At 44.9% G+C, this 12,314-nt stretch overlaps 1 protein-coding gene across 3 annotated transcripts in view; it reads left to right on the top strand.

The window, feature by feature from the left end:
• Positions 1-11,886, top strand: part of THSD1 (thrombospondin type 1 domain containing 1) — a 29,803-nt gene extending 17,917 nt beyond the window's left edge. For 2 of the 3 annotated variants that reach the window (XM_006908999.3, XM_015587131.2), the window contains exons 4-5: positions 1,533-1,691; positions 7,772-11,886. In XM_006908999.3, the coding sequence (XP_006909061.1) occupies positions 1,533-1,691; positions 7,772-9,159 (1,547 nt within the window). In that variant the 3' untranslated portion in view covers positions 9,160-11,886. The remainder of the gene's footprint in view (positions 1-1,532; positions 1,692-7,771) is intronic. The other variant, XM_015587132.2, reaches the window with a different exon arrangement.
• The last annotated feature ends 428 nt before the right edge of the window (positions 11,887-12,314 follow it).

The following is a 12,314-nucleotide window of genomic DNA, read 5'->3' as shown; positions in this document are numbered from 1 at the left end:
TGAGTCTACTGATGAGCCTCTAGAAGGCATTCTTCATCTCTGCTCCCATGCTTTTAATTTTAGCATTCTATCTGACTTTTTAGTTTACAACTCTCTGATGAAATTTTCATCTGTTCATGTATCTTGTTCACCTTTTCCACTAAAGTCTTTAACATATTAATCATAGTTATTTTAACTTCTCTCTCTGACAGTTCCAATATCTGTGTCACATCTGAGTCTGGTTCTCTTGATTACTTTCTCTTGAATAGTTTATTGTTTTTTTCTTATTTCTCCTGTGTTTCATAATTTTTGGTTGAAAATCGGACATCTTATTTAGAACCATAGACACTGGTAAATAGTATTAGCCTGGAAATGGGCGTACCCTGTCTTTGCAGGCCTTCAGTGTGGGGATTGGGTCAGTGTAGTAAGGAATTGAGCTGTGCTTGGGTTTTTGTTGTTGCTGTGGTTGCCTTCAGTGCATAACAGAGGTCAGAATTTTCTAATGTTACTTTGTGTTTAGGGTAGGATTTGGGTTGCCAGAGAGTTTTTCTCCATGCTTCTGTTGCATCCTCAGCTTTAAGCTTGAGCATGCACATCAGAGAGGTTTTCACCTGTCGCTTGCCCACGCCCCTGCAGTAGGCCGTTGTTATTTATACTCAGTAGTTGCTAACATGGTGCAGTGTTGGGGTTGGGCAGTGGGAGTGGGAGAGCATACTTTTGTGCTAGCTCAGCCTTAGTCTTAGGCAAGTGCTGTGCTCCGGAGTCCCAGGGATGGGTCCTACTGATGATCCTGCCCCTCCCCAGAGGTAGGAGCTCTCTAAGAATCTGGGCCCAGGATATTCGCTATTTCTTTCCAAGGGTGAAGGACTTTCTTCTTTTTTCATTCCCTAGCAGCATTGAGTTTCACCAGGTGCTCTTTAGTGACAGGGCTTTCTGCCTTGTCCCCAGTGCTTGAGGCTTTTTTTGATTGACCAGATGGAGAGTGGGGTCTGGGTGAGGTTTGAGTCTCTCCCACAGCACTGCTCCTTCCCTCCCTAGGCCTCCACCAAAAGAGAGGCTTTCTCTGGCCTTGCGCCTCCTCACAGTCCCTGCTAGCATCTGCTGAGATCTGCGGAGAAGAGGCTGCGAGAAGAGCCCCTTGGGCATGTGGCTCCCAGGGCTTCTGTGTTCTCATGCTGGCCCACGCTAGGCTTCTAGCAGTTCATTACATTTTTAGATGATTTCTTCTCACCAGCTGTATGAAGCCTGGCACCTGTCTCAGGAAGCAACATTTGCATCCTGTCTAGATGAGCCTGTCTTTCCTTCCATTTCAGGCCATTTGGCTTCCATGTGACCTTAGTTTTCTGCTGGGTTCTAGAAAGGTTAACATTTTGTAGCTTATACAGCTTTGTTTTAAGGATAGGAGCAACACTCTTCCCAGTTTTCTACATCTTTGGGAATGTTTTTATTTACTGACTTTTCGAGGCCCAAGGTTTGAGTTTTGCTGCTTCATTTGGGGGCAATTCTGATTCTCAAATGAACTAGCTTTAAAAGCATGGCTAATGTCCTTGCAGAAACTTGGGGACTGTGGCAGCCGTGGAGCCAGTGTAGTGCTACGTGTGGGGACGGTGTCAGAGAACGTCGCCGCATGTGCCTGACTTCCTTCCCCTCCAGACCTGGCTGCCTTGGAATGTCCTCGGAGACCTCCCCATGTTCCCTGGAGGAGTGTGCTGGTAGGTATCCTTCTTCCTTTGGGATCTTCTCCCAAGAGAGACTACTGAACCCAGGCCTGACGGAAAACCAACAGTCTGATGAGTTCAGGAGTGGATTCATTAAAACTTTGTTATTGCTGCTGGCAGTGCTAACCCTGTACTCATGAGTGTGTCATTGACTGGGGGCAGCTTGCCTGTGAGATGACAGGGAGTTTAACACTGCAGAAGGTAGGGAAATGACAAGGAAATCTATCTAAATTATGGATTCAGACATATGAAACCATTTTTAAAATTACAAAAATGGGAAAGTTATTCTCAATATTTTTTGTTTTTGTTTTTACTTTTTATTTCTCACCCCTTTACTTCTTCCCACCAAAATTATGGAAAAACATTAATTTTTTTTCTCCCTATCATCCCATCGAAGCTCCAGGAGACCTCATAGATCATTATTTGTCAAAATGAAGCAAGGTACCCTGTTCTATCCTCTGGATGGCCCTGTATTTATTCTTTACCTGCCTACCCAGAGGAATGTAGGGAGAGTTCTTCTATCACCTAGACTCTAGGTTCTAGAGACTAGCCTTACCTTCATCCTTTAAGCCAGGGGTCACCAAACCCTGGGCCTCGGACTGGTACCTGTTTGTTGCCTGTTAGGAACCTGGCCACACAGCAGGAGGTGAGCACTAGCTCCCCAGTGCTAACATCACCGCCTTAGCTCTATCTCAGATCAGTGGGCATTAGATTCTCATAGGAGCACTGGTCCCTGGTGCCAAAAAGGTTGGAGACTGCTGCTCTAAGCATCTTGAAGGCACACACTTGTAGGTGCTCAATGAGAATTTGACATGAATGTCCATTGATGTGATGCACACATGGCTGAGCTGGGTTTGCTTTAGCTTATGGAGCATATGGAGCCAAATCCCATTCATTTGCTACAGGTTACAGTTATCAGTCCTGTTCTTCTCACACACCATCCCACCTTCTGATACACAACTGGTCCTCCATTTAGTTGGCTGGCTTTTGCTCTGATCTTGACTCTTAGATTAAGTCCTTCTGTCAAGTTCTGACTTTTTCCACTTTGCAATTCCAGGTTAAAAATAAACTCAAAAACATTCCTACTTCCTTGTCTCATTCTGAAGTAAAGGAGTTAGCTGTTTTCCTGTGTTTGGATCTCAAAGGACCTTTTAGCCAAAACAACAGGCACCTGGAAACACCTTGGTCAGTGTCTGTGTCTCGTGACCTTAAAAAAATCATTCTTTCTATCTTGCCTTTCTAGCCAATGCTACAGGCCTTTTCGCTTTATTCCAGTATTCTAAGGACATTCTCTCCTTTTTACCTGTTACAGCTTCAGACCTAGGCTCTTCTACTAGCCCTAGGCCTGCCTCTTTTTTCATAAGCTCTGGATCATACACTGAATCTGTTCTTTCTCCAGTTATATCTCCTACTGTTTTTTAAGGCTCTCTTCTATGTCTACTCTTTTCTTTATAAGTCCCTTCACTTTTCACAGTTCTTTCCTTGTGTATAACTTCCTTCAAACCCACCTGTTCTTCTGAATTCTGAGATGGCATGTTGTGTCAAGATATTTTGTCTAGAACGCCATAATACTCAAATGAATTTAAAATCAATTTCCACTGGCTTTTACTGCACTGTTGAAGTGAAAAAAATATCAACCATTTATTGACCATCTGTTATTTGCCAGCACTTTAAATAAATCATCTCACTTAAAGCTCATAATAACTCTACAATTACAGATTATTATGCTAGGCTCATGGCTTGAGAACTTGCTACCTACCAGGCATTTTTCTAAGGGCCTTGCACATATGAAGTAGGTACATCATTATCTCCACATACAGATGAGGACTCTGTGGCACAGAAAGGGTAAGTGACCTACCCAAGATTATGAAGCTAGAAAGCAGGGGACTAGATCTGACCGTATACTAAGCAACCTATCTCAAATACTTTGCTTTTATATACAGGCTAATCTAGCTTTCTAGGATTATCAATAACCTGAAATTAGTAAGCATTTTTGAGGGTACGTGGTGCTCTTTCGTGTTCTGGCATCTTAACTCTTTAATACTGGATGGGAACTAGAAATGTGTACATTACATATTAGCAAAAAAGGTAAGTGCTATAAGGCACCCCTGCTTCTGCTGTAAGTGGTCCTCAGGTAAATGCTTATGTGGGTAAATGTGATCATTTCTTACAAGTGTTCTCTTTTTCCTGTTCTACCTGTTTTCCACTCCTTAGAAATATAAAGACCTATTTGAAGGCTACTTAGCATCAGGAAATCTTAATTTCTGGTGAAAGAGGAAAGACTAGACAAGGCAGAGGTGGATGAGGCCAGCAGCTTTGGGGCCTTTCTCCAGCTGTGGTTTTGAAGGGAGCCAGCCAGAGTCATAGGTAACAAGTTAGTGAAGAGGCCCGCAGTGTGGAGCAGCTGTGGTGCTACCCCCTGGCGTCGGCAGCCACTGCAGATGAAAGAAATGATAAGTCAGGAAACAAGTCTTTCATCATTCAACTATTTTCAGTTGGTTGGGAGTTTAGAGGTTTTTTGTTTGTTTTGTTTTTGTTTGTTTGTTTGCTTTGAAAGGATGTTTCAGTGCCAAGGTCCAGGTGTAGTAATTTGGTCCACCTCGTTCAATGAAAGGAGGAGGATTCAATTGCCATCGCATCCAGGTTCTGTCTGGGGATATTGATCATTTTGCTATTACCTTTTTAATAATGAATCAATCCATTTATTAATCTACCATTTATTGAGTACTAACTATGTGCAAGTTACTGGGGTTGGGAATATATAGATTAGACATATCCCTGTCTGAAACGGGCTTATGATACAGTTGCTCAGCAGACACATAAATAGGTGTAATATACAGTACAGCAGAGAGCCTGCACTGATAAAGGTAAAACTTGCTATGGAAGCTTTCAGGGCTGATAATCCATGCTGGGATTACCTCTGTTCTTGAAGGAGGTGATCTTTGAGCTGAAGTTTGAGAGCCAAGTTAAGAGTTACCCAGGTGAACTCTGTGAGAAAGAGAATTTTAGCAAAGAGGTGAAAGCATGGAAGAACATGGCACACTGAGGCCCAGAGAACTGCAAATAATTAATGTGGCTAAAGGTTAGTGTGCCAGGAGAGAGTGGTAAAAATGAGGCCAAACAGGTTGACCGGGGCCAGAGCCTGAGGGGCCGTGAAGGTTTGGACCTAGGTTTTAGAGGGATCTCTCAGTTGTAGTGTGGTGTCCAAATCAGGATGGGTAGGAGTGGCAGCAGCAAGGCCTATTAAAAGGTTTTCAGTAACCCGGGTGAAAAGTGAAGCACCAGCAGTGGGGATGCAGAGCAGAGAAGGATTCACAGACTCTGGATGTGGCAAGTGATAGAGAGGGAAGCATCAGAATGAAATCCAGGATTCTAGCATTGGCCACTGAGTAGACAGTTGTGCCATTCCTTTGAGATCAGATGTATCAGAGGAGGCTCAGGTTCTGAGAGGAAGATGGAGTTTGGGGCATGTGGAGGTGATGGTGTTGGTGGCACATCGATGGAGAGAGCAAAGCTAGTGGAGTCAGGATGGGATCTAGACCTCCCTGGCTCCAAAGTTTCTGTTCTTCTCCTCACATTAGATAAATGAGTGTTATGAATGAAACCAAGAAGAGAAAAAGTCACAGGACGTGTTCAACAGAGTCAAGGAATATCAGGACAGAATTCTTTGAATTTGGCTGCTAGGTCATCAATGACTTTGAAGCCGTTTTGTTGGAATCCTGGTAGCAGATTGTAGGAGCCAGAGCTGACGATGTAGAAGCAGTAAGTCAGCAAAGGTGGACTCCTCTTTCTGTAAGCTTGGCTGGGAAGACATGGAGCAAGATAGGGCTGTGGCAGTAGTGAGGGGGTTCTAGAGATGTCTTTTTAAAGTGTGAAGAGCTTGAGCATGTTTCTGTGGAGGTGGATAGAGGAGAAGCTGGAGGTAACTGGTATAGAGGGACCATCCTCCTGGAGAAGGGTGGCCTAGAGAGATGGTGGACTCATCTTTATAGGAAGACACTTCTCCACTAAGTCCATAGAGAAAGAAGTAAATAGAGGTGCAGCTACTGCTAAGCTTATGGGAGAGAAGAGGATGGCAGAAGAAGCTTGGGTGCACTTGCCTGATAGCTTCTATTTTTCATGACCAAGAAGACTGCCAAGGAAGAGGATTAGATAGGAGGCTTGAAGAAGGTGATGGAACTTTGAAGCAGTATTGTAGGGAATGGAAGAGAGAGTTGCCTAGGAAGCCATGGAAGGATTTGTGGGCAGCTGAGGATGGGTGCTGTCATCATGCAGAGGTACTCGCCTGCATAGGTGAGCTATTTTCTTAACCAGGACCTGGCTGCAGCAGCTGAGAATTTATGTCTGGGTTTATCTAGGGATGGAATTCTGCGGCAGAACAGGGAAAGGGGTATAGCTCAGTATTAGAGGTCAGAGAGTTGAGGTTATTGGCAGGAGAATGGTTTCAGTGATGGATCATTGGTGAAAGGAGAGAAGTGAAGCCAGGAGGTAGCTGACAGATTGGGAGAAAGTAGAGGGGTTGGTGAATCAGAAGTTGCAGTGAGGTTGGATAACCAGTGCAGTAATAATGAGTGAGCAAGAGGAAGATGACAGCCAGAAAGTGGGCTCTGAAGTCTAAGATTTCAGAAGGAATCTTAGGAGCAGCCACAGACAATGGGAAGGTATGATATGTTGTATGGACACCAAAGTCACCCAGATTTTCCTAACTATGGGATGGTGAAGAAGACAGGGACCCAGGTGCTAGCGACTGATGGCTGCCATGAGGTTAAGAGATGACAGTGTTGAGGGAGGAGTAGAGGTGTCGTGATTGCTTGAGCATCACACTTGATCTTAACCAAAAGGCTGAGAAATGATGGCTTGGGCATCAATAGAGTAGAAGTTTGATATGGAAAGAGGTGGTTGAAAGTGACAATTAGAAATGAGAAGGCTGAGGACACACCTGCTGCTGGCCTTGTTTGCTTATAAAGTATGTGTCAAGCTTCCCCCAAGAGGGTGGGGAGAAGCTGTGCCCTGCAGGACATCTAACCCTCAGGTAAGACGAGGAGGTAAAGGGAAAGATTCTGTGGAAAGGTTCTGGATGTTGAGTTTGGTTGTCAGGTGTCCCATAGGGTACAGTAGGAAAGAGAAAGGGGAGCATGGAGGGACAGGTTCAGGGCCACTGGCAATAAGACTATGGGAAAAAAGATATCAGACTATAGGAAAAAAGAGGTGACTGGAAGGACTGAATGGTGGACAGTGACCGAAGGAAAAAGAGAGGTGAGGCCTGGTGGCATGTTGATCTTAGGTTCCCAAGTATTTCAGTGGCAGCACAGGCTACAGCCCCAGGTGGCTTCTGCGTCTTGGTGAAACTTTTTAATGACTGTAGGGCAAACCAGTTTGAGAGAGCAGAGAAGAAGAAAAATCAATGTCACATGGAGGGTAGGAAGGGGAATGTACAGATGAAAGTAGAAGAGTGAGAAAGCAGAGGCTTTGACATTTTGGAAAGACAGATCCTGGATATTAGAAGGGAAAAGTGAGTTACATTGTCAAAAGCCTTATTTTCATGTATTAATTTCTCTTGGCATGATCTAATTTAGGTATAACCTACCTAAATTATTTTGCATTTCAAGTTTTATACTTGTAAGAATTTTCCAATGTGCATCTCACAAAGGTACATTTAACTACAGATATCCCACGTGTACCTTAAGTGAAAATGTTGATTTTACCTTCAAACTTTCTTCATGGGGCTTCTATGTAGAAAATTTGAGGCAAGTGTCAGCAAATGCTAGCGAGCCCAAGTCACCTTGATTGTGGATTATCTGGTCACCTCACTTTACGGGTCTCTGTTTTTCAGTTTGGCTTAAACTGCCAGCACACACACACACACACACACGTATATATATATTATACAAGAACTAGGATTTGTAGTCATATATATAGTCATATATATATACATATGTATGACTCCATATCCTAGTTCTTGTTTATTTTACTTTCTTTAGTTGTCAGATAACTAGAACAAGCCACCCAGAGACCTTAAACCCATGCAAAGAAAACAATACATTTGTTCTTCCTTTTTTTTTTTTTATTTGTAGCTTTCCATCCATCCAGTCCATCTCCTCTTCCTCCTCTGGGTCCAGTGAAGTCCAACAACATTGTGACGGTCACCGGGATATCCCTGTGCTTGTTCATCATCGTTGCCACGGTCCTCATCACGCTGTGGCGGAAGTTCGGCCGCCCCACGAAGTGCAGCACCCCCGCCCGACACAACTCCATCCACTCCCCCAGCTTCCGGAAGAACTCCGACGAGGAGAACATCTGCGAGCTGAGCGAGCAGCGCGGGAGCTTCTCGGACGCCGGGGACGGGCCGGCGGGGGGCCTTGGGGACACGGGCATCCCGCTGACCTGCAGGCGGAGTGCGCCGAGTGTGCCGGTGGCTCCGGACGACGAGGCCTCTGGCAGTGAGAGCTTCCAGTCCAACGCGCAGAAGATAATCCCGCCCCTGTTTAGCTACCGCCTCGCCCAGCAGCAGCTGAAGGAGATGAAGAAGCGGGGCCTGACGGAGACCACCAAGGTGTACCACGTGTCCCAGAGTCCGCTGACGGACACCGCCATCGACGCCGCGGCCGCCCCGCCCTTGGACGCGCAAAGCCCCGAAGAAGCTGCCGCCAGCAAGTTCCGCATCCGATCCCCTTTTCCGGACCAGCCCGTGCTCGGTGCGGGGGAGAAGCCTCTGGCCCGGCCGGACGCGGCCACCCCGCAGGCCAGTTGCGCGGTCAGCCCCAGCCAGACCCTGATCCGCAGGTCGCAGATGCGGCACGCGGGCGGCCGAGGGGGGCCGTCGGACAGGAGTCACCCCAGGGGCTCCCACTTCAGGAGGACGGCCAGCTTCCACGAAGCCAGGCAGGCCCGGCCGTTCAGGGAGAGGAGCATGTCCACGCTGACCCCGCGCCAGGCCCCGGCCTACAGCGCCAGGGCGCGGCCCTGGGACCAGGCGGAGGACCGCTGTCGGCCTCCGAGTCGGGGCGCCGGCGCGATTCCTGAGAAACCGGACCGTTTCCAAGGGGCAGGTGGAACCAGCGGTCCGCTAAGCCCTCTCCCTAAATCCTACACCTTGGGGCAGCCCACGAGGAAACCAGACCTGGGGGATCGCCAAGCAGGATTCTTGGCGGGCGGTGAGAGAACGGAGCCTCCCAGAGCTCGGAGAGGCCCATCCCCCAGTCACAGGAGCGTCTCAAGGAAGCAGCCTTCGCCCACTGCCCCCAAAGATAGCTACCAGAGGGTCAGCCCTCTGAGCCCTTCTCAGTGTAGAAAAGACAGGTGTCAGAGCTTCCCAGCCCAGCCCGAGTTTGCCTTCTATGACAATACATCCTTCCGCCTCACCGAGGCCGAGCAGAGGATGCTGGACCTCCCGGGATATTTTGGGTCAAACGAAGAGGATGAAACCACAAGTACCCTTAGTGTGGAAAAGCTTGTCATCTAGACCCAGATCAGTCTGGGACTTCTGCAGTTGGGGTCCTTTGCTCAGCTCAGGGTGTCAGCTGCTCACATTGTTCTGGGGTCTGTTTTGTGTGACCGTTTGTACAGTAGAACAGAATGTGGGGAGGAAGTAACTCACGTGCATGTGCATGCATTTTAATTCATAAGGAAAATGTTCTTCTGAACTTTTAGTTATACTGTCTCTATTGGTTTATTACTAATAACTATGATAAAATTTAAGAGTGCAATAGGGTTTGGTCTCAAATGGATATGAAATGACAAGATGTGACTTGTGAGGATGCAATACTTTGAACTCTTCATTAGTAGTGTCCAACTTGAAACAAATTTGGGAGTCTTTAACAAGGGCTGCAACAAAGTGAACTTGTTAACTGAATTGTAACTTATGAAGTTATAAATACTTAAGATTTTGATGCCTACAGGGGCAGTACTGAGTAGGTTTCATGTTTGGCTAATTAAGTCAATTAGGACTATTACGTACTAGGCTACCTAGACATGGTGATACCATGAGATATTCGAAAAGAACTTTCAGGCCAGAGTTGGGTGATATCTTATTATTATTATTATTTTTTAATGCAACAAAGACTTCTGGTGATGACACAAAATTATGTGAGTTAATTCTGCTTTGGAGAAATAACACAAGAAGCTGATTGTTCAGATAGTCAAATGAAGACCTATCCAGACATCTTTTTGTTCTGAGCAAAAAGTAAACATTTTGGAAAGGAAGGTATTGTCTCCTGTGAGAGCATCAACTGGAATGTAGGCAGTGGATGCTGGCCAGGTCACTGCCTGGCATCAGGATGCCGACTGGACCAGAGTGGCAGCCAAGGCCTCAGTGGGTGTCATTCTGAAGATGACTTTATTGTGTTACTCAGAAAGTACCTGAATTAATCTTGGGTCTATGGAAAGCAGGAGGACTGGATTATGATCTTACAGCTTAAGTTTTTGTTTTTTTTTTTATTTGGAAGAAAGAGATAAAGAGGGAAAAAGAAACGTCTTAGAAATTTAGAATCATTTATTTTCTGACTCAGTCTGCTTACCACATTTTACAAATGAAGAATTTGAGGCTCAGGGAAGGGAATTACTCCTGCAGGGTTGAATGGACACAGACTCATATTTTTACTCTAATTACCATACTCATTGCATACTGCCATCTCAGCCGTTGCCAGTCTTCCCTAACAGCAGCAACTTCAGGAGAAAGCTGGCCATTTTACTAGCTTTTCCCGAAGGAAGGAAGCTCCCTGCTGCTTGACGTCAGGACTTGTCTTGCACCTTGCTTTGTTTGGAAGTGAGGGCTACAGAAAAGAAACTGAAGGTTGGGCTCCTTCATTGGAAGTCTGCCATCAGGTCCTTTGTAGGCACTCTGCAATCTGGTGTACTTCCTCTCAGCCCTTGGACCTAAAGCCTTATGCTTGAGTGGCTGCACTTTCCTTCTCGTTCCCCATGACCTCTCTAGCTGCCACACCTTCCCTGCCTTTCAGACTGTGTTTTCCTTCTCCTTTTAGAGTTTATCAGGATGTCAGCCTGCTGGTGAGATTTCGGGGAATATTGGAACGAGTGGAATTAGAAGGGAGAAAAACATCACAAACGTAAATACTGTACTTTTAAAAGTTTCTCTTATAGTTCTTGCATTAGCACTTCATATGTACTGTTATTATTGAAAATCGAAACATACTTCCTTTTGGAAATGCTTCAATAATAACTACCTTTCAAGAACAGGAGGAGTATATTATTCAGTGTTGTATAACAACTGATATGTGCCAATGCAAAGAAGAGGAAACCAGACTTTTTAATCTCCATTTTCTTTGTTTATCATACTAGAAAGCTTTGTTCTCTTTCCAAGTTCACAGGCTTGTGTGCCATCCTTTGAGGACATGCTCACTCATTTCAGACTTCACAGTGAATTTCCCTGCAGTGTCAAATTGAGACCAAAACAGCCACAGGGAGGGTGAAAATTCAAGAAATATGCTATGAACAGAATGATTTCTGTTAAATTATGTTGTTCCCCATGAATATCACAGTGACCTAATACCAGCATATAACATGTTCACCATCTCTCTAGTCCAGTTTTCTGTGGCTTTTATCAAAATTCAATCTACATTTCATAGTTAAGCTAATTTGGCCTCTGCCTCTGAGAAAAAATAGATGTTCAGCATTGTCTTTGGTAGATAAATGCTAAACTTCATTAGAAATAATCTATTCTGTACCGTTTTGTTCCTGGGTCCTAGCCCCAGTGGCTGCCATTAGGTAGGAGCTTAGTAAAGGTTTGCTGAATAAATAGCTATTCAAAAGCCCTCAAACTATATTTATGGTTGAACTAGAACAATTGTAACATTTTAAATCTTAAACCGTTATGATATGTTCCTATGAGATACCGTGTGAGTTTAATTTCTAGAAGTCTCCCAAAATGAAGAGATACTCATCTTTTGGGGGATATTACCCTGCCTGAAGTGGAAAGTATCTCTGGAGCCTATCTATTGAAGTGTCTGTACACACTAGTCACTTAATAAGTACTGAATGTATATGAGAGAGTGGCTTCTAAATAGATAGGGTGACCTGCCTTCCTAGCAAGTCTCTTCCATTCACCCCACTGCTCTGGAGTCTGTACCATCTCAAGAGAGAACACTAAGTGTGCCAAGCCCTTGTCCCACTACCCAACTGTACACCAGCCCTACCTATCTAACCCACAAAACATAAAACTTCTCTTTTATGACTTTGATGATTTCTCATTTTATTCTAGATGTGTAACTTGTAAAAAGATGTGGCACAGTTTTTAGTCGGGGCAGTTTCTGAGTCATTTTTACACACAATGACAACATATTTAAAACTCATATTACTATGTAAGGCCTCATTTCTCCAGGTCATACCTAAGTCATGGTTTGGACAAAAAGAGGTAGCTTGGCATAGTCAAAAACATATAAGTTTTATCCTGGCCCTTCCCTTTCTAGACATATTATTTTAGGCAAGTTACTTAATCACACGAGTCTGTTTTCCAGATGTAAAATGGGATAACAATCTCTACCTTGCTACTGGTTTAGGATGGGGTCTAGAGCACAATTACCTATATCCTCTCCCTCCTAGGACTCAAAATTATAGTAAAGAAACAGAACAGGTAAATACCAAAAACAGTTTAGGAAACAA

This window comes from Pteropus alecto, unplaced genomic scaffold (assembly GCF_000325575.1).
Source record: "Pteropus alecto unplaced genomic scaffold, ASM32557v1 scaffold413, whole genome shotgun sequence".
Classification (NCBI taxonomy): domain Eukaryota; kingdom Metazoa; phylum Chordata; class Mammalia; order Chiroptera; family Pteropodidae; genus Pteropus; species Pteropus alecto.
The sequence above is the reverse complement of the archived record's forward strand: the minus strand, read 5'-3'. Positions and strand labels throughout refer to the sequence as shown.